Source organism: Elaeis guineensis, chromosome 5 (genome assembly GCF_000442705.2).
Source record: "Elaeis guineensis isolate ETL-2024a chromosome 5, EG11, whole genome shotgun sequence".
Taxonomy (NCBI): Eukaryota; Viridiplantae; Streptophyta; class Magnoliopsida; order Arecales; family Arecaceae; genus Elaeis; species Elaeis guineensis.
Window position 1 is genome coordinate 28447858 of NC_025997.2, and position 22783 is coordinate 28470640.

Here is a 22783-nt window from a genome sequence, read left to right on the forward strand (position 1 = left end):
TGATTGATTCTTGATTGCATAGTATGTTTACAAAATATTATACTAATCCGAACTCTTGTAATTTAAGTCAGTTTAATAGGACGAACCTGCTGCTGATTAAGAGAAAATGCCGGGCCAGCAACATTAGTAGTTTACTGCTTGTTTTGTTCTGAACCAATCTTGTATAAAAACATTTTGATTCTTATATTTCTCCTTCATTTTCTCTATTTTATTCTAATCTCTTCTGTGCGATAATTTCCAAACCAAGCTGCCAGTTGTAAACAATCTATTAGGAACATTTGCTGACTTGATTGAACTATGGGGCTTTAGGGATGTTCTCTTTCTTTGTTTTTTTCCTCCTTTTTTTTCCTTTTTGTCTTTGTGCATGTGAGCTATTTGGTGTCTTATTTTCTTATTGCATACATTTATGGTATTAATATGCTTAAGCTGGAAATTGCTTTGGTACCTTTTTTTTAAAATTCTATTATGACCATTTATTTTTGGAGCGTAGATGTGCAGCAAAGTTATCTTGCCTGGTTCAATTATTGAGGCCTTTGAGACACTGTTGTCATCTGCTGCAACAACAGTAGATGAGGAGGCAGGAAATCCTTCTTGGCAACCACGTGCTGACTTTTACATCACTTGTATTTTGTCCTGCCTTCCATGGGGAGGTGCAGAACTCATTGAGGTAATATTGATTTGGTGCCTGGAATGTTTTGGATCTGCATAAATGCTTCTAGGTTGTAGAGCCTTTTTTTTAAGCATAATAACATTATATTTTAAATTTTATATTTTTGATTACTCTTTGAGTTAGATTGTTTTTGAAAAATGTGTTGTGGTGTTCTCGAACTCCACAATTGTTAGTTGACTACTATATGTACGTCAGTTTAGTTTATCTGTCAATAATCTCTCTTTTGCGATTACTTATGATGACTATTGAATTTGTGAAAAATCTGGAGAGTTTTTATGACTCCGCTAAAGGTGTCTCTTTACTCCTGGCTTTTTTGTGTCTGGGCTCTTTCATGGTTAAATTGGATTCTAGAATTGTTTAAGTTGTATTGTGGGGTTAAATTTGGGAGCACCTTCCATATTTTGCGCATTAAAATGGTCGTTTGCTACACCCACTGTCAAAGGTGCTCTTGTGGTGAGCCATTATTCTATTAGTGGTCCACTCTCTTGATTTTAAGTTTTCAAGTGGCATTTGTAATTGATGGGAGAGATATAACGTTATTCCGCATATGCCTTCTTGAAATCTTATTATCTATAAGAAATGCTTTGTTACAAAAAGTATAATTATCTATTTGCTTCTTACTAAATTATTTTTTGTTTGCAATTAGGGAAAAAATATATCAATAGTCTACATCTTTGTTCTATTTTTTTATTGATAATACTATCCTAAACTTATCCCCCCAAAAAAAAAAAATCATGTATTAGAAAATGACTGTAGGATTTTGTATTGTAGCAAGTTCCAGACGAGTTTGAGAGAGTAATGATTGGTGTACAATCTTATATAAGCATCAGAAGGCACACGCAAGACATTGGTTTCACAGTTTTTGATTCTGATGAGGACAAATTGCTTGAGGAAAAGGTACAACTTTATAAGTCAACATATGATTGCAAGTTATTGTTTACTTGCCCCAATCTAATGTAGATGCTTCAATGTAGTTATTATTATTATTATTTAAATTATTGTGATTTCTAATTCTGCTGTCTTGCTTTTTTTGGATTTACATTATGTAACTCTTCCTGTTTATATAATAAGTAAGAAAATTTTACGCATCCTCAAAGTTGATTAGACTAACATTATCTTAATGGATTCCTAAGATCCATAATTACACATCAAGAATTTAAGACATTTCGTATAATTAAATTGGTGAATGAAAGGGGGAGATGCATTTGAGATGTTATGTGATTGGCAAATGGCTTTGACTGTCCACCTGAAAAAAATCATGGGACTTTAAAAATGCCTTTAATCTGTTCAGACAGTTGGGCAGCAACGAGTTTTGAGCACCTAAGTATGATAGAAATTAGAATGTTGAAGAGATGTTTGTACAATGAAGAACCATGGTTTGAGGGATGATTGCATGAGGAGAAACTTGTAAGTAGCACCAGCTCAACACAAAGTGGTAGAAAACCAAAAAGATGTTATGATGTGCATTTACTGTTGAGGTTTATGGGGTTCTTAGTAAGATATAGGTTTATATTTTGATTGAAGCATGGAATGCTGGACCGCCTCGAGCTAGGCAGTTGAGACGTGTCAAACCGTACTGCGACCAACTGGTGCAGCTTGAGCATTCAATTCGGAATGCCAGTGAAAACGTATAAAGGGAGAAGGAAGGAGAGGAAGATAGAGATAGAGGAGGAGAGGGAAAGGCTGGTGGTGGCCCTTCGAGGTTGCTGTGGCCATCGGACGGTTGAAATCGATCTTGCATACACTGTGGGTTCGAAACAGTGGTGACATTGTATTTTTTTAACATGATGCCCCTCTCTCTCTTCATCCCCAGCTCTCCCTTGTTTCTGTGTCAGTTTGGGCCTGGTACGGTTGGGTATGGGGGTGTATTGACTCATACCGCTGGCCAGCCGGCATAGATCCAGTTCCGAGTCAACGAACCTTGGTTTGAAGGGTTAGGATAGAGAATGTAAGGCCAAAGATAAAATTATAGAAATTGGAAACATTACAGCAAATTTAGATCCTAGTGGGAGCATATGGAAGAATAATCTGTAATAATATGGATGAGTGATGAAGATGATGCAGTAAAGCTGGGCCGAATGGATGGTATACAATGGCTTAGTCACAAGCACAGGACTGTTGAAAAATATTATGTACATGCATGCATTCATACTAGCACATCTAGCACATCGTATAGCTACTACAAATTGTTGTCAAGCAACATGGCTTCAGATCTGTGATGATTCTGTCTTTTCAGTATTTGATCATAGGCAAAAATCTTCCACATTATGTAAACTGATAAAACATACAATAATGAATATTATCTCTCAATGTTGTTATCAAAAGCTGAATTCTTGTGTGTACTGGCCCTGTACATGCCGGTATGTACAGGAATGAGTTTGAGCCAGTATGATTGAGGCTGGTATGCACCACTTTTTGGTGAATTGAGCCCATATCATGCTATATCAAGGTGTACCAACTCTTCACCAGTCTGGTACCACTCAATGCTTTTTCTTATTTTCATTTTTTCTCATGATTGTGGCTAGGCGTATCACCCCCATATCGCCCTTGTACCAAGTGTTGTACCATATTGACTGCCATCTCTTTGATACTGACCCTTGACATTAAATCCTTAGATATTATGGTTCTATAGGCAAAATTAATTGAGACATGCTTTAAGACAGCTGGTCTTGTGTAAGGCACAGCTACTTTGCATTTGACATCTTTGTTGATGAATATTGATGCAATCAGCACTGACATGGTTCAGAGATCAGGGCTTATATTTTTCAGTATTCATCAACAATCTTGTCTTAAAGAAGTAGAATATGTATAATATAGAAGTCCTATAAGGCTATGCATGGGCCGGACTTGGTAAAATTTGGTCCTTATGAACTTGCTTTTCATGTTGCAAAGTGTTCCCATTGGACATAGAAATCAATTCTCTCTATATTAGTAAATAAAATAGATTATAATATTATTCTTGATATGTTACTGCTCTTTTGTGTTATCTGGGCATTTATGACGAACTCGTAGAATCTGTTCTGGATGCGTATCCAAATAGGATACATGTCAGACACTTGGATACTTATCAATTTTTCTTTAGTTTCAGCTTAGTCATTGATTAGGAGTCAGACTCGTCAACAATTAGTTTAACCACTATAATAGTGTTAAAAGTAAGCTTTTGTTCGTTTCAGATATTGGTCAAGGATGTGGGTATCAAGATCACTTTGTATAATTCCAAATTTTATCCAAATCCTTTAGCTACCTAGGAAGTTTGCATGAGATATATATGTCAGGAGACTTTACAAGTAATATCTTTTAGTGTTTCTTAAAATATTTAAATTTAAAATTATAATAGTTTAAATTATTTTTTTCTATGTTATCCTCTTGCATCCTTTTTCCCCTTTTGCCAAGTCAGACAGTTGGATATATGTCCATCTGATTCTAATGACCAGGTCCATGCAACATTATTGATCTGGCTGTTATCAGGCATTTGGACACAGAACCAATATATTTTTTTATTTTTTTATTTTTGTGTTTTCTTGACTATTTTTGCCTAGATGTTATCAAGGATTCTTTTTCTTTATTTCATAGTGGACAGGATTTAGTTGTTGTCATATGGCAAGAATGTAGCAGCATGTTACTAATGATAGGACTCTGACATCAGTTTTGATGCCTCGTGTTTTATTGTCCTTGCATGAAAATATCTTTGGAGTTTACAGTTGGTTGAAGAATATAAAATCCATCAGTAATTTATTTTTTTTAAAGGTGAGAAAGTATGTCTATCAAATGTTTATCTCTAAATTGTGTATGGTTGGATCTTGGATGTTTGACAAACTTCAATGTTCAGTATCAAATTGATATTCTTATCTTTTGTTTTGTGCTATAATCATATAATTTATACAGATGGACTATTAATGGTGAAAAATTTGATTGGAGTTTCATATTATTGTAAAAAAAGGATGCTCCTTTTAGAAGATTGCTTCGGAAATTCAAGCCAGTTTTTCAGTTAAACTTCTACCATATGTTTATTCAAATAAAAATTTTTGTGAATTGGGGTGTGGAATATCATGATTCTTGTTGGGAAGCCGGTGTATGCAATGAACTAGTCAAAGCAAGAGAGTAGGCAACTAACGAACCCAAAGAAAATTTAAAATAAGGCACCCATCACCTACCACTGGTATATTGTCATACAGAACAAGGTCTCCCAATTGTATGGTGTTGACTCGATGAATCAAATTTTGGTGAATTACTGACACTGTGGATGCCAATTCTTGAAAATGGGTACAATTGTATATCTGAATTTTTATGAAATCATTAGATCAGTGGAAGGGAGCTTCTGCCAACTTGATACCCTTCTTAATTTCTTTGGTGGCTTAGGATTGGAGCCAATATAACCTAGAAGATTGATAGTAATGCAGGGAATGAGGAGACAGCGAGAGGTGTGAAGGGAAATGCTAAGGGAGGAAGAGGTTAATGTTTATAAAGAGACATCAATTTGGAATGAGGGGAAATCAAGTACTTCTGCATTACATTCTCATTTGAAATGTTGTCCACTTTAATTAGTTTTTTTTTTTTGGTCCAAATCAATCTCTATATTCTACCGTAATTGAAGCTTCTCCATCAAAGTTTGTTAAGTCTTTGCTGTCATTTTGATTTCGGTGGCTCAAATTTAGGATGTGTACCATGCTTTATGTTAAGGGAATTGAGTTACTTCTTAGCAACATATGATGTGCCTACTGTGTTGTAGCATATTGACTGTGTTATCATGATCATGTTTCTTTACTCTCTTTTAGTTTTTGTGATAGCTTGAGCCTTATCAACCACACTTTCTTATTTTGATCCTGTGCATTGTCTACTTTGATAAGCTTCTTGTTGCTTGATAATTATATTTATTTAAGCACATAGATAAATCCTAAATTTGCTTCATAAAGAGTCTTTGCTGTTGTATTCTCTTCTATGTTTTTATAATGCTCCATCTTTAGCAAGTCATTGTTTTGTATTCATGTTGGATAGGAGCATTGGAGCTTGACTTTAACTTCATCGATATCTTTTTTGGTCACCAGATATTTTAGAGCCTACCAATATCTCAAATTGCTTTGGGCTGTCAAAGTTTCATGGAAACTTTGTTATGCTAATTGTAGTAGATGTTTCATTATTGTTACTATAGTCAAAAATTCATGTTGTATTAAGCTGAAAACAGTTCATGCTGGAGGGTATTATGCGTATCCTTTTGTTTACATATGTAAGTCTGTAAGTTTATCTGCACATTATTTAAAAAATTTTTCAAATACATGGAAACACTGACATCTATCTCAGCATACAAGTAGAAATAACTTTGCCATTGTTTTATCATCATTCTACCTATTTATCTATTCAGGATTTTTTAGAAGATTTATGGGACCGTATACAAGTTCTTTCGAACAATGGATGGAAAATTGATAGTGGTATGTGCTTTTGTTCTTTCTTTTCTTAATATCATCTTAAATTTAACAACAATTTTTATGTTAAGGTGTTTCATTTTTTTATTATGGTAGTTGAGTAAAAGGCTTTGTGATTGTCTGCCTAATAATTGTGCTAGTCTCCTAGTTAGTATTGTTGAATTGGACTTTTTTGTAGGACTTGGTTGTTATTGAGAAGTTCCACTATATTGAAGCTAAAAAAAATACATATTATATTTTTTATGTACATATGTATATTTGTATGTATACATGCATATACATTTACATATATGCATGTATATGTATATATACACATGCATATGTACATGTATACATATGTATGTTTGTATGTATACATGCGTATACATATACATATGTATTTGTGTATGTATACATACATATTTGTACTACATATATGCATAGAGCATGGATATATATGTACGTGTGCGTGCATGCAATGCATGTATATATTTGTATATATAGGGTGCACAAGGGTCCGGTTGGCCAAATTTGATGTGTGGTTCTTGTTAGGTGAATTGAGAGGTGGGGATCCAACACTAACCATTCGAGCTGTTGGATGTAATCTACCACCTGTAAATTGCTTATAGACCAAAAATCTGGTGATTTGGAGCCTCTTAGCCTATACATACATGTAGGGAGAGGGTGGGTTGCTCATGGACGTGGTTATCACACTCGTGTACTATATGTAATGGGTACTTTCTGGACTGGGCCATGCAAAGTTGGATTCCAGCAGTGAATCCCCATAGGACCCTTGTATTAGTTATGCTTGATCCCATAAATATGATACTCTTTTTCCTTCTTTTAAAGAAAACATCTCTCTCTCTCTCTCTCCCTCTCTCTCTCTCTCTCTCTCGTACAGCAGCTTTCCTTTCTAGAAATATCTCTAGCGAACTTCTCTCTCTCTCTCTCTCTCTCTCACACACACACACACACACACACAAATACGCTCTATCTCTCACCTCTCCATCTTTTTAATATAAAAATACCATGCATTGCACTTGCAAAATACTAATTATAATGAATATATGATTATCTGTGTGTACAATGCATATGCTACAAATCTTTTAAATGTGGGTATTGTTAAAAATGATAAACTAACATCACACCTCATGAGAAAACCTGAAACAATAAGGGTTATGCCTGTTTAGAGATGAAGGATCATGTGCCTATGTATGACGAGCAGTTCTATGCGCCCTAATTCTGATTTGCTTAGCATTTATTGTGAATGTTGATGTTAGTTTGCATGGCCCTTATATTTATACAGGTTTAGGTTATTGAATTTTTAATTTAATTTATATTCATCATACTTATTTTATTGTTTATGTTACTTTCTCTACTTCTTTTTTTTTTTTTTTGTTGGGTATATGTATGTTCCTTGAGGACTCCTTATTTACTGAATGGTGATATAACCTAATTACAAATGAACATATGCTTGTCTGTATCTTTTCCTTCCAGTTTCTCTGCACACAGGCATTTTTTTATGTTTACTTTTTTCTTGGGGGGAAGGGGGTTGTGGCATTGAGTTTCCAAGTGTGTTCTGTCTGTCTGTTTTTATCTTTTGAGTACATTAATTGAATATTTCTTGCAATTCTGCTGACTCTTTCTATTTGCTTATGTTTGGTGGTTACTAATCTGGTTACTAATCTAGTTTCTCTTATAACCTCTTCCAGTTCCAAGACCTCACCTATCTTTTGAAGCACAATTAGTAGCAGGAAAATCTCACAGTCTTTCTTCTATCAGTTGCCCTGAGCCACCTGAACCCTTAGATATACATTATACAGCCTCGAGAGGAAAAGAAAAGCATCAAGCCTGGTTGAAGTATCCTCAGAGGCTTCGCAGGCTTAACATATTTTCTTCAGATAAAACTGAGGTAACTTCCTTGGATTTATGAATGTTTTGTCGATTGTCTCTTGTATTGGACAAGAAAATTTTCTTTAAATGAAAAACCTTACTAGAACCTTACTAGTTTTGAGTTTTCATTTCCCCTACATTCTTCTCTATATCAAGTGTAGTTGAAGCATAAATTGGTCAAATAAGGTGTGGTTTTTCACTACCATATTTTCATAGCATAGGAGTTGTGCCTTGAGGTGGAAGATGTCACTTTACCATGTGATCTGAGATGGGAGTTCTCAGAGTTGTGCTTTCATGATAATGTATTTGTTTGGCAATACTTGCCATATGCAATTTGGTTCTTCTTTTATAAAGTTTTGTGAGCAAATATAAGCAGTAAAGCTATTAAATACATTATAAGTAAAAACTCATGCAACAGTGCTAACTAGTGTGAAGAAAATTAGGGGTCTCATGAGACATGCAAGAATAACCTGTTAGGATCTTCCTTGACTTTCCCTTGGACCGTGGCTCGCTAGAAACCACCAACAAGGGCTGTGGAGATGCGGAAACACCAAGGACTTGTTGCTGAAAGTTCTGGACGGATTTTTAGGCAGCAGCTTTTATAGATCTCCTTGTTTTTGTTCCCAATCCTTATAGGATTGATGTGGAACGCCTCCTAGACCTCTAGGACTCCTTGGAGATCTGAAACAACACCAGCAATTTGGACGTCCCCAATGTCCAAGAATAACCAGGAGATCAGGTTTGTGGCTGCAAGGCTGTCTTCTCCTAGTCCAAGTAGGACATGGTGATTGGCAGCATAAAGGAGTTTCCTTCACTTGGGCGGCACCTAGGGTTTGGAGAGAGCCCCTAGGATGTGGAAGAGAGGAGAGAGAGAGAGGTTAGGCTTTGGGAGAAAAAGATTGATTCGTTCCATCCTAAACCAGATAGCATATACAAGTATTTCTATACCCCGAACAATGGGTCTAAATTCAACTCAAAAAAATTTTCTAGGCTAACCCATACATGAAAGCACTCACCTAAGTCCAAGACTTGCATGCTCTTATCCCCATGGACCTAAACTTGATCTAAACCATGGATTAGCCACCCTTGGAGCTCATAAACTTGGGCCCCAAGCCCCTAGGATCAAAGTGCAATCCTAGAACCCATGGAAGAAGCTGTTCTCGTGTAAACCGCTCCTGATGGTGCTGGCTCCCTTGCTTTAAGATACCTTCACCTAAGCCTCTTCCTTGGTCTCCTAGGTCTTGCAAACGCTGCACCTGAGCCTCCATCAAATTTCATAGAGGGCTGAACCTCCATCCTAGCTTATGGCTACGCCTGTCATAGTGAACCTGGAGCCTATAGAACCGGCTCCACCTGTGGTCACCTCCAAGGCTATGGGGCACCACAGAATTCCTACAATCTCCACCTTGGTGCTTCCAAAGCCTTGGCAAGTACCGCTTTGCATCGAGCTTTGATCCTCTGCACGATCTGGTCAATCTGGAAAGAAGCCAACAATGCAGATCTCTTCGCCATCGTAGTATATTTCAGTTCTGAAGCTGTTCGGGAGACTGCCACCGCCTTACGGTTGAAGATCTCATTCTGCATTTAGATACTCTCATGTAGATCCTGTCATCAGTGCTTGTGCCCATCGTTGATCCAGTTGCTACTCCCGCTGCTACCTCTGCGACTCCATCTGTCACGCCTCCAGCGACTCCACCTACGACTCAATAGTCGCAGCTCCAGTGACTCTGCTCGTCGCTGCTCTAGTGGCTCTAATCACCATTGGCTCAACGGTTCTGACCACCGCTGCTCCTGTGGCATGTTTTGCCGCAGCATCGGATAATCCAGGAGTGACTGCGGCTCCACTCTCCTGCTTTCGATTCGTCGAAGCCTTCTCATAGGTCTCTAGGTCCTCCCTGCATCCTGTCGCTTTCATAGCATCTAATCCCGATGCATACACCTGGAGGCCCTCTTCTGGTGTCCGTTCACCACTGCCCGAGCGATTGGGAGACACCTCTCTCTGCACCTCCTTGTCTAGAGCCCGTGCCATGGCCATGGTTTTCATCATCATCCGTGAAGGAACCTCTCTCTGATGCTCTTCCACGTGTGGACGCACCTGTCCCTGGTGCTCCATCTCCTTGTGATTCGGTTATCCAGCAACATGCAGATCCGATAAACACCATTAGCTATCCAATCTGCACCGATTGAACCTTCTGCTGATCCTCCATGGCTGAAACAATCACCTCAGTCTTTTCAGACAAAACAGATCCCTCATCTGGTACAGACAACTCAACCTTCTCCCTCTCATCACAATCCTGTCATCTTTGGAGACATTCAGCACCCCTGAATTGCTTCTGAAAATGAAGTCTTTTTCTCCAAGTGTTCAAGTGATATTACGCTCCTCAGATCTGGTACATGATGCACATCTATCAAGGTCCGCACCCTCTCGTCATACATCTTCAGTTTGATGGAACCCACTCCTGCTACACTATAAGAGCTCCCATCTCTTAGTATCACTCGCTGCCCCTCACCCACTTGTGTGTGAGAAGCGAACTACGCCTGATGAGGTGTATAATGATAAGAGCTAGCAGGGTCTAGTACCCATCGATCTGTCTCCTCGTGTTTAGTCGATAACATCAGAAGATCATCTGATCCATCGCTCTCAGCCACTGGACTGGATGACTCCGATCTGGAACCTTCTCCCTTCTCTCTTCCTATGTGGACAATCTCTTCATGTGCCCTAGCTGCCTGCACACGAAATACCTTACCTCCCTGATACCCCTTGGGGACCTTTGGCTCCCTACTGCCTCGCGTCTATCCTTCTTCCTCCTAGGCCTTTCATTGGCCACCATGGCATCCTGTGGAACCCTCGTATTACTACTCACCATTTGTTCTCTCTGCTCATTCGTCTGAAGGACCAACATTATCTTCTCATAGACTAGTATCTTCTTCCTGTACAACAGAGTTGTCATCAGTGGATCGAAGCTTCCGGATAGTGAGCACAGCAATAACAGAGACTTGTCCTCCTTATACCACACTCAAATTGAGTAAATCAATACTTAGCTGGTCGAACTGCTGAACATGTTCTAATATATCTCTATCTTTTTCCATCCGAAAACTGTAGAGTTGCTTCTTCAGCATCAGCTTGTTGCATATGTTCCTTCCCCTGTACAGGGTGTGCAACTTTTACCACAATCCTTAGGGTGTCTTCTCCTCTAACACGCCATACAGCATCGAGTCCGCCAAACACCACTTATTCAGCGAGCAGGCCTTCTTCTCCAGAGAATTCCAAGCCCGATCTGTCGTCCCCTTTGACTTTTCCTCCAAAGCCAGATCAAGCTCCTGCTGAACCAACAGATCCTCTTCCCTCATCCTCTACATCGAGAAGTTTTTCTTTCGGTCAAACTTCTAAAAATTGATCTTCATCCCGCTGCTCATGATGTCTTAAAACCACAACCACAAACAACACAGATCTGTTTGAGAAAAATACCTTTGACAGAAAACTTTGTTGAAATTTCTGCGCGATAGCCTTTCTGAAACATCTTTGTTTCCTAATCCACCGAGGATTAGATTGGGGTGAAATCAAAATAGTAGAGGCTTGAAGAACATGAGGACCTACTATTTTGACGTTTAAAATTAATGGGACTTAGGCATGGAGACCAGCAACTCGTAGAAGGGACGTCTAGAACCCTTTGCAGCAAATTTCAGCACCTGAAGATCTTCAACCTTTGGCGTCTCCTTCCTTCTCCACGCAACTCGGGCTTTGATACCAATCGTTAGGATCTTCACTTCCCCTTGGAGCATGGCTTGCTAGAAACCACCAATAAGGGCTGTGGAGATGCGGAAACATCAAGGATTTGTTGCTGAAAATTTTGGGCGGATTTCTGGGCAGCAGCTTTTATAGATCTCCTTGTTCTTGTTCCAATCCTTATAGGATTGATGTGGGACGCCTCCCAGACCTCTAGGACTCCTTGGAGATCTGAAACAACACTAGCAACCAGGTTTTGGGCATCCCCAATGTCCAAGAATAACCAGAAGATCAGGTTTGTGGCTACAAGGTTGTCTTCTCTAGTCCAAGTAGGAGATGGTGATTGGCAGCACAAAGTAGTTTTCTTCCTTCATTTGGGCGGCACCTAGGGTTTGCAGAGAGCCCCTAGGATGTGCAAGAGAGGAGAGAGAAAGGTTAGGGTTTGGGAGAAAATGATTGATTTATTCCACCCTAAATTAAGTAATATATATAAGTATTTATATACCCTGAACAATGGGTCGAAACCCAATCCAAAAAACTCCCCTAAGCTAACCCATGCATGTTAGCACTCACCTAAGCCCAAGACTTGCATGCTCTTATCCCTATGGATCCAAATCTGATCCAAACCATGGATTAGCCACCCTTGGAACTCATAAACTCGAGCCCCAAGCCCCTAGGATTAAAGCCCAATCCTAGAACCCACGGGAGAAGCTGTTCCCGTGTAAACAGCTCCTAATGGTGCTGGCTCCCTTGCTCGAAGATACCTTCACCTAGGCCTCTTCCTTGGCCTCTTAGGCCTTGCAAACGCCACACCTGAGCCTCCATCAAATCCCGTGGAGGGTTGAACCTCCACCCTAGCCTAGTCATGGAGAACCTGGAGCCTATTGAATCGGCTCCACCTGTGTCACCTCCAAGGCTATGGGGGCACCACAAAATTTCTACATAACCACCATTTCTATGAACATGATAACCTTTTTTATCTAAATTGTAAAGGATATCGTTGGAATTTCCTGTAATTTGGATGCTTGGGTCATATGTTGGACCATTGGTAGTGAAATGGAACTTTAAACTTAGTATACCTGCGGCTGTTTGTATTTCTTCTCTATATACTTCTGAGTAGAGGGAGGATCAAGTTTGGTTGGGTTATTTGCTTTGTCATTATTTTCTTCATGCCTTTTGTTTCACATAATCTTTTTATAATCTCTGTGTTGCTTATTTGAACATTCAATGATCTTTAGTATCTTCTTAGTTGATGCATTTTCTGGGATAACAAGCACATGCTTTGCCTCATCAATTACAATATTCTATCCTTTTTTTTTCAGTCTTGAATTATAATAATCATATCTTCTCTTTTTTGGTTAATATTAATGCTTTTTTTTGTGGATGGCAGGACATGCAACCAATTGATCGTTTTGTTGTTGAAGAATATTTGCTGGATGTGCTTCTTTTCTTTAATGGATGGTTTGTAAATACCACTTCTTTTTCATATTTAACACTATGGCCTATGCTTTCACTGAAATTTTAATTTCCATCTCAATTTTGACATGTTAGCTCTAATCTTTATTATTGGTGTACAAAATAATGCTAAATTTTATAGTCAGATCATTGTCAGCTAAATACTTGATCAATAGCTCTAATCTTTATGAGTACTAATTGGTGCACATAATAATGCTAGATATTCTAGTTGGAATTCCTTGTATATATTTTAGGTACTAAAGAGTTTTTATTTTGTTAATTTTCTGAGCGCTGCTACAGTTGTGACAAATGATATGAGGCTGATTTTGCTTAATGGCCCTGATTGACATGAACAGAATTTCAAGGAACATGCCCTGTTGAATATGGTTTATTTCATATCCCAAATACTTCCAGCACATGTAATGCACATTCAAGGAATTTCTCTTCTGCCTTGTACTTAGTTGTTAGAATAGGTCTTTTCTGTAGTTCCTACACCTGGCTCATCTTGATTTGCTAATTTGGAAACTGAAGAACAAAAAATAAATATAGACAGGAAGACTTCAGAGTCCAGCACACATGCTGGACTTGGGAGTTTTCCCATTATATGTAGGGATAAATTGATTGGTTTTTTTACTCGTTGATTTCTGGTTAGAGCTAATTGCAATAAATGTACCATACTGCGACACAAGTCTGATTTTGTATATGCACTTGTTTAAATTTTTATTTCTTTGGGGATCATTACCCATCTTTTTAACAGACCTAAACAGATGCTGTTCAAGGATTTGATATCTTGTAGAACATTCTCTTTTAACTTCATTTCACCTGCCACCATCCATATTTTAGTGGAAACTTTGTCTAGGTTTAGCTCTGCCTGACAACTTAGGTTAACATCATTTAGAAATAATGTTTTTGTACTGTGAGGTATGCAGCATTAGTTGATGATGCATATTTCTTTAGAAAATATATTTGGTGTGTCATTGCAATCTCTCCCACTGTTTCTTTTATTTGTCATGTTTAGCTATCTACAATTACCTTTTCAATTCCATAAATTTTTGTTTTATTTCTTCTACCATAGGGATGTCACATGTTTCCTGCTAGTGTGAGAATATTATTAATAATATCCCTAGTAGCCTATCATGAGATGCCAAAACAATGCGGGTGGTAAATATCCATGCTTGAATTGGCATGACAATGTGATGCATCTTCTTGACCATCAATGAATAGCTTTAATCCTTTGGGGCTGAGTACCAGCAATATCACATTTCATCGTGGAACTTATATTGTTCACTTTTATTTTTTTGATGAGTTGCTGCAATACATTTTATGGATACATATAATTTAAACCGTTGTAATTATCTGCTTCTTGGAAAGATAGCCGAAAGGAATGTGCTTCGTGCATGGTTGGTCTGCCTGTACCATTCCGCTATGAATATCTGATGGCAGAGACTATTTTTTCTCAGGTACATCTTTGTATTTTCTCATATTTACTCACTTCTAGACGTGGTTCTTCAATGTCATTGATTGCCCAAAACATTTCTGATTTCTGTTTATGTTTTTAGAAAATTGTCTGTTAATTTTCTTAGAAAATTCATTTTAAATGCACCATATCTGTCTCTGTCGCAAATGCAGAAGGGTTAGGACTGCATTACCACTTCATGTGCCTAGTGAAAATAGAAGAAAATCAAATATGGAAGAGGGAAGAATGAAGTTAAGAAACAGAAATAATAAGAAAAGTGTTATTTGCAGATTCAAATACAAAATAAGAATTCATTGTGGCATTACCTTAAGGAAAAGCATGCTATGTTTTCAACTCAATCAATGATATAACATAAGGTTGTTGTCCGTAGTTAGGGCTATATCTGTTGATAGCATTCAGGTCAATGTTCTACAAGAACTTGACAGTGTGCCAGGACTTCTTCAACCTGTACTGGCCCATAAGAAGACTTGCAACATTAAGAGAGTTTTATGAGGTTGAGAACATTAATAAGAGTCCGGCAGCTCTTTTCCTTAACCTTCCTCTAGCAGAGAGGATCCTAACTAGTGTCAAAATTGGTGCAAAATCTTAGCTGCCTGTCAGATATCAAGCTAGATTTTGAGGTCCATTATTGTGAAACCGAGACTTGCGACTCTTTAAGTTAGCTTCGAGATTGCTTCTTACGAGCTAAAACTGATGTATAGATACTAGATCAGTCTCTAGTATGGCAGCTAGCTTATTTTCATCAGTATTCCGAAATTTAAATTGCATCCACAGAATTGTAAGAATAAGCTTGAGCACAATATTATAGTCAGTTTTTGAATAATTAGGATTATGGAAATTGTTTCATACAAATTTATTTTTTTTTATTTTCCATGATATATGATTAAACCGGTTTTTTTATAGTATTTGACCACCTTTTAAAACCGAGTGTGTTATTATATTTTACTGATTTCCATATATGAAATAACTGTAAATAGCGAACTGTAGTTGAGTATCACATTATCCAGTTTTCTTTTACTGTTAGCTCAAATGATAACTCATATTTTGGCTACATAAAACTTGGACCATGCTCTGAGAGGCCCTTCTCATGATAATATGATGGCACAATTAGCTGTTTTTCTTTTTTTTTTTTTTTTTTTTTTTTTTTAATATGTGATGGATTGAGATGATGAGAACTGTCTTATTGGAGGAGATGCTTGATTAAGTGATATTAACCTCCTCTCAAAGGAAATTTTTCAATATCTTCCTATGGGGCCAATCCCCTGATGCCTGGTTTGCACAGAACATTTGGCTTCCTTAACATCATGATTTCTTTTTGAGAGCTATAGCCCATGTACCAAATAATGGAAACCAACTACAAGAACATGAATGTTGGAAATAGTGTATTTAGAGAGAATTGATGAAGAGATATTTTGATGAAATTGTTTTTTTTTTTTGGGGGTCAACTAAAGGAATGGACTAAACAAAGAAGCCATCTTTTTTGGAGCAGTGCCTTCTTTTAACAGTCAGTTTCCTTTTTTTTTTTTTTTGAGCCCTATGTTGAATGTTTCTGATTCTTCTCTTCATATTTAACTTGACAAAATTATTCTCAGAAAAGACAAAAGGTATTTGCAGAAGATGCTCTCTAGTAAATATATTTGCCCCATATGCCAGTTCAAGCATTCCATTATCCATTTTGGGATGGCTGAAACTTCAAATCGTTCTTTGATTTGTATTTGACACATATTAGGATTAGATATGTTACATTATGAGAGTCTCGGTGACCAAATACAATAATGTTTTTCAACTGTGGAATTTATCCTGCATTGCATGTATGTATGTATGCATGCATGCATCCTGTCCAAAGCATGTAGGCATGATAACTGAAATCCTCACTGATCTGGATAATTGTATTTTGTGCATGCTATGTTAGTATTACATGTAATTTTGAAACTTATTGTTAAATCTTGTCATCTTGCAGCTACTATTGCTGCCGCAGCCACCATTTAAGCCAATATACTATACACTGGTTATCATCGACCTTTGCAAGGTAATTTTATGCTTAGCAAGTTTTTGAGACTATGACATGCTACTAATCAAAGTTTTTGGAACTTCCCTCAAATTTGCTTTGATGCCCATCTTTCTCACTTCTGCTTTGATTGGTATAATGTAGTGGTGCGTAACCCCTTCCAAGGAATACTTTCTTGAAAATTTTTATATTACCTCTTCTCTAAATTCTTTACTTGATTACCGACCTTGGCTCATAATTTTAAGCAGTTTTCTCATTAATTTACTATGTTTAATGATTATGCTCTCTTCCATGTGTTTTTGTTTGCCTTCTCTTTTCTCTTATCATCTTTTTATTTCAAAAAACAAAATCCTTATGATTTCTCTATCTATCTCACATGCTTCACCTAACTATTTTTCTTATAAATATTGCACCTTTGTGGTGTGTATCCTAGCCATTAAGTTGAATTTTCATTATTATATTATTATCAAGTGTTTCTTTTATAATGCTACCAGCGTGGGTCAATGGACACACTGTGGGCTGAAAATTATTTTATACCATATAGTTCTTTATCAATGACTAGGCTTTTTTTTTTGCCTTTTTTAGATATTTTTTGAATTATAGTCTGTCTCATTGGGGAACTTTTGATACTCAAAAGGTTGATTTCTGTTTCTTGTGGTATTCTTCTAGGCGCTCCCAGGGGCATTCCCTGCTGTTGTAGCAGGAGCTGTACGTGCTCTTTTTGAGAGAATTGGTGATTTGGACATGGAGTGCCGCACTAGGCTCATTTTATGGTTTTCTCATCACTTGTGAGTCTGGTTTCTTCTTGAAGCATCTAATTTGGTGAATGGCATTGGAAATAAGGCTGAATTGTATTTCATTGTGGGAAAATAATCGAGGACCCTTTCTTTTTGATTCTTATGCCTTATATTTCTTTCATTGAGCAGTTTTTGAACCTGTGTGGTAGATATGTTGTTTTGTGCATGTGTATTTCTTTTTATTTATTTATTTTTTTTGCATATTTGGCATAATAATTCATAAGATATACACAGAAATAAACGAAACTATGATTTTGCTAGTATATGTTGTAGATTATTAGCCATTATCTGCTACAAATTTGAAAATGTTGGTTGAGGATCTAGTGCTCTCACTCCTTGCTGCTTGTTTTTGATCTAAACTTCCAATTTAATGATGACAATATTTGTAGATTTTGTAGTTTTGTAGGATGGTTACGAGTTACAATATGATTATATGAAATGTGCCGACCAATTTTTTGCCATTTTCTCTTTGTAAATTTGTTTTATCTATTAGAAGTTAAACTTATAGGTAATAGAGCTTTTCTTATTCCCAATGTTACACTTGTGAGTAGAAGTTACCACAGGATTTTTTGTCCTCACAATGTTCATCGCAAAGCTTTTGGTTAGTTGGCTTGTTACAATTCCTTGGCAGCATGATTGCAAATATCTTTCTCAAATAAAGTTGGAACCTAAATTAATTTTCGCAAACTTAGCTATCTAAATTACTTCATCATTTGTGCCATTACTAGCAATTTCTATTTACTTTTTCTCACTATTAATGGGTCTCATCCATAGTCAAAAGTTCAGTATTTGGGGAATGATTCTGCGAGGTTGAGAAATTAGGAGTTTGGTGAGAATCTTAGAGTCGGAAAATTCAAGATAGTCAAAAAAAATAAAATTTAAATTATATATGTGTGTGTGTGTATTAGAGCTAACATGTGGGCGTTCATGCAATAGCCTAAATAAGGTTAGTCTTGATTGGATGACCGGGGCCCCAGGATTCATGATCAAAGCTATTGGATATGATCTATTATCTCTTTACTATTTATAATCAAAAAATCATGTGATTTGGTGTAAGGTTTTATGTCCCAACGAGATAGGGGCATCTCGGCCCTCCTGTCTTGTTTAGGGCTGGGACTTCGAAACCCATCCATGTCGGGAGGGGGGGTGGAGGAAGAGGAAAGAAAGAAAAGGAAGATGAAGAAAGGGACAAAGTGAAAGGAAAGAAGAAGAAGAAAAAAGAAAGAAAGAAAGAAAGGGAGAAGAAAAGGAAAGGATGGAAAGAAGGAAGAAAGGAAAGAGGAAGAAGAAAAAAAGGAAAAAAAAAAGAAACAGAAAGGAAGGGATAAGAAAAAAAGAAAAAAGAAAGGAAAGAAAAGAAAGTAGAAGAGAGAAAGAAAACGAAGGAAATAAAAGAAAAAGAAAGAAAAGGAAAGAAGGGGAAAGAGATGGAGGATGTATCAGGATGCATGACTAAGATTGCTATTGGGATGGATAGTGGGGCAGCCCATTCCATGGAGATATCGGGACACCTCCGTCTCATAGGATTTAAAATCTTAATTTGGAGATCTCTAGCTTATGCATCCGTGGACAAAAATATGCATTGTTTGTGTTATTTAAATTGTTCATTTTTGACCACCAGATGCATAAGTGATGCATATGGTAGGGATCACAAAATTATATGATTTCTTAATAGTAAGCAGTTTAAAGATAGTAAATCATGTCCAGTGATGCATATGCTAGGGATCACAAAATTATATTTCTTAATAGTAAGTAGTTCAGAGATAGTAAATCACATCCAACAGTTCAGATTATTGATGTCAGGTCCCTGTTCATCTAATTAGGATCAAACATATTTGCGGTGTGTGTGGGTGTCATTTATTAGTTCTATTCATGTATGTATATATGTACATATACATGTATGGATGCATGCATGTACGCATTGGATGTATGTATATATGTATTTATGCATGTATATATATGTGTATCATGAATGCATGGATGGATATATGTGTGTATGCATGGATGTATGGATGCATGTTTGGATGTATGTGTGTATGTATGGATGTATGTGTGTATGCATGGATGTATGCATGCATGTATGAATGGATGGATGGATGGATGTGCTGTAAACAGGAGTTAGATTTTTAAAATTTTTGGTTGTTGGGAAGAAAAGAAACAGGATGTAGACATCTACACATCAGGAAGAAAAGAAATATGGGGAAGAGGGCACAAAAAGACAATGAGAGAGATTCAATTGGAATGGTCCCTTGGTTTCCCATTCCAGGAAAAAGTAATTTTTTAATATATTTCTAATCCTAATCCATAAGTTCAAAAATCCTGTGCCATAAAAAAAACTCTATATGCAGCCTGCTGCCTCAAGGATTGAGGGTGCATGGAGTTGTGGTGCATGAGCTTCTCTTGCTTGCACCGAGTAATTCACAAATCCATGAATTATTCACAAATGTTGGGAATTTGATGACATATCAAATTTGATTCCCAACATATAGTAATTGGTCAGTTTACAGAGTTTCCAGGGTAACTTGCGAAAAATTAGTCGCAGATCATTGAAAATATTGGCTTGAGCATGGACTATCTGGTTTATGTTGCACAATAACTTGAACGTTTCCGACTCCAAGGGACTGCTGAATTTGCGAAACAGGAAGTATATCTCTCTTATTCCTTTAATGAAAATTAGAATTCAAGTTGAGGATAATTGTTTTTAGAAAAACAGGGACAAGTTGTGATGGAGGTGAACTTGAGGAATCTCGTTCAAATAAATAGACAGCCGCCTAATATTAAGTTTCTAACTCAAAAATATGAACCTCTCCACTAATTGATCAAAGACTTCTCATACGTGCTTTCTTCCAAAAGAAATGAGATAAACTCCTGTTCTCCCAACCCTTCGGGGCACTTTAACTAACAAACTATGATAATGAAAACAAACAAAAGTCTAATTCCTATGCAGCACATACAAGGAGGCATGTAAAAAACCCCTGATATACACTTTCGGACTACAGGAAGTGCTCTAACTCAACCTGCAAACTTAATTATTAATTTCAATGCTGCCTGGTGAAGATGGGATCCCAAGATCAAACATTATAATAACTTGATGTGCCCTAAATTTTGTAATATAGGAATCCTGATTCTATTTAATTAATTAGAAAGTATAGGGGTTTAAAGCTTAGAGCTCCTTAGAAGTCAAAACTTTGCATGGAAGTCTCATATGATTAGACTCCTTTTTCAAGAATTCCTATGCGAGCAACTTCTATGTGGAGATAGTTTCCTAATTTCTTGTGTGATGAATTTGGCAAAAGCTCTGAAGCTGCGCAAGCTTTTTGATAAATTTTGTGAAAGCTAAGAGTTATTATTATTGCATATTTCTTGGATTCTACATTTTCTTCTTTTTGAGTTAGCTCCTTGTCTGAAGAGTATTACAGTTATTGATTGGCATAATAGGCTTTATGAAATTTGATTATGGCTTGTTTAATTGTTCTACAAGTTGTCAATGAATCGGATAGTGTTTGTAGGGTTGCATTAGACAATAAGGTGCAGTTAGTCCACTTGTTCTGAAAAGTTACTGCATCTTTTATTGTTTTTAGTGTCAATGACTGGAAATTTGTGGGTCACTCTCTTGATTTAATAATTTCATGGTGCTGCAGATCAAATTTCCAATACATTTGGCCATGGGAAGAATGGGCGCATGTTAAAGATCTTCCAAAATGGGCCCCACAACGGGTTTTTGTTCAAGAAGTATTAGAAAGGGAAGTTCGTTTGTCATACTGGGACAAAATCAAGCAGGTAATTTATCATTACTAAATCACTTGTACCAAAAATGACAAGTTGGTTCATGTTACAATGTGGGAGGTGGCCACTCGAGTAAGGTAGAGTGCTGCTGGAATTCAGAAGCCATTTGTCATCTAAAGTAATGCCAGTAATGTATTGACAGCAGTCTGTAGATAATTGCACCAACCTTAACCCCTGTTTTATATTTTTGGTATGTCTGTTCTGATAATAGTTGCATTTTCGATGTTATTCACAGTCATCTCTATCATGTTATTCAATTTCAGCAATTTATCTTGTTTTGGCAATGCCACTACCTGTATGTAAATTTGATGCACCTTCTGTATCGTTTAAATGACTGCTGAAATCATTTTACATTCATGCTGTTTGCTGGTCATCTAATTGCTATCATTCTATTCTTGGAGCTGGTCAATGAAGTTGTTACAGATTGGGATTCTATGTTTTTGCCATATTGGCTTGTATGGCTTGTATTTGAATTATGTCCATCTGTTAGCAACATGTGGAACACTGGTTGGTCTGTCTATGCAAGGATGAAACCATGATTGCAATTTTAGTTCCTATGACTCTGGATTTATAAATGTTCGGGATCCTTGCTTTTCTGGTTTTCAACTACTGACAGTTGTAGAAAATCAGATGTATACCCATGCATTGCACCTGTATCCTTCTGTTTAAAATTATCAGGCACTGCCATGGTGTAAATGTACTTTCTCTTATTATATTTTCTTATCTTTTTCAGAGTATTGAAAATGCCTCTGCTTTAGAGGAATTGCTTCCCCCAAGGGGTGAGCCTAACTTCAAGTATAGTACTGAAGATAGTCAAGAAGGCATGGATGGCTCCACACTTTCTAAGGAGTTTAGCAGCATGGTTAGGGCAAGGAAGACTGCTCGTGAGATTACTTTATGGGTAGAGGAGAATATAATTCCAGTGCATGGCTTTAATGTTTCACTTGAAGTTGTCATCCAGACTCTTCTTGATATTGGTTCAAAAAGTTTCACTCATTTAATCACAGTTTTGGAGAGATATGGTCAAGTCATAGCTAAGTTATGTCCTGATCATGATAAGCAAGTTTTGCTAATAGACGAAGTCAGTTCGTACTGGAAGAACAATACTCAGATGACTGCTATCACTATTGACAGAATGATGAGTTACCGACTCATATCCAATTTGTCAATTGTTAGATGGGTTTTTTCTCTTTCTAGTGTCAACCAATTCCATATTTCAGATCGTCCATGGGAGGTATGCTTTGCATCTTAGTACTTTTATAATCTGTTACAGTTTATTGGTAAGGTTCATGACTTTGTTGCATTTTGTCATAGAAATTGGCCAGCAGTATGCTGTAAGTTTAACAACCATTGATCACCATGATTTCCTTCAAGATTTGCTTTGTAATAATTTCCACTCAATAATAGTCGTTTTCCCCAAATCTTTCTGCTGTTGTGTTTGGACCCATTACGAGAAACCATTGTAGTTTGGTTACATTAAGAATGTTTATTATTATTATTATTATTCAAAAACCTTGCTGAAAGTGCTAAGCTGAGTTGTTTAGTGATGTGGACTCACCTGATGTTGTCAG

General features: G+C 37.0%; 1 protein-coding gene across 1 annotated transcript in view; it reads left to right on the forward strand.

Moving 5' to 3' along the window:
• Window positions 1-22783, forward strand: part of LOC105045259 (nuclear cap-binding protein subunit 1) — a 33975-nt gene that overhangs the window by 7722 nt on the left and 3470 nt on the right. Inside the window, exons 6-15 of the mRNA XM_073257811.1 lie at window positions 491-667; window positions 1442-1567; window positions 6030-6096; window positions 7782-7981; window positions 13080-13150; window positions 14520-14604; window positions 16582-16650; window positions 17299-17417; window positions 21068-21206; window positions 21946-22446. Of these exons, the coding sequence (XP_073113912.1) occupies window positions 491-667; window positions 1442-1567; window positions 6030-6096; window positions 7782-7981; window positions 13080-13150; window positions 14520-14604; window positions 16582-16650; window positions 17299-17417; window positions 21068-21206; window positions 21946-22446 (1554 nt within the window). The remainder of the gene's footprint in view (window positions 1-490; window positions 668-1441; window positions 1568-6029; window positions 6097-7781; window positions 7982-13079; window positions 13151-14519; window positions 14605-16581; window positions 16651-17298; window positions 17418-21067; window positions 21207-21945; window positions 22447-22783) is intronic.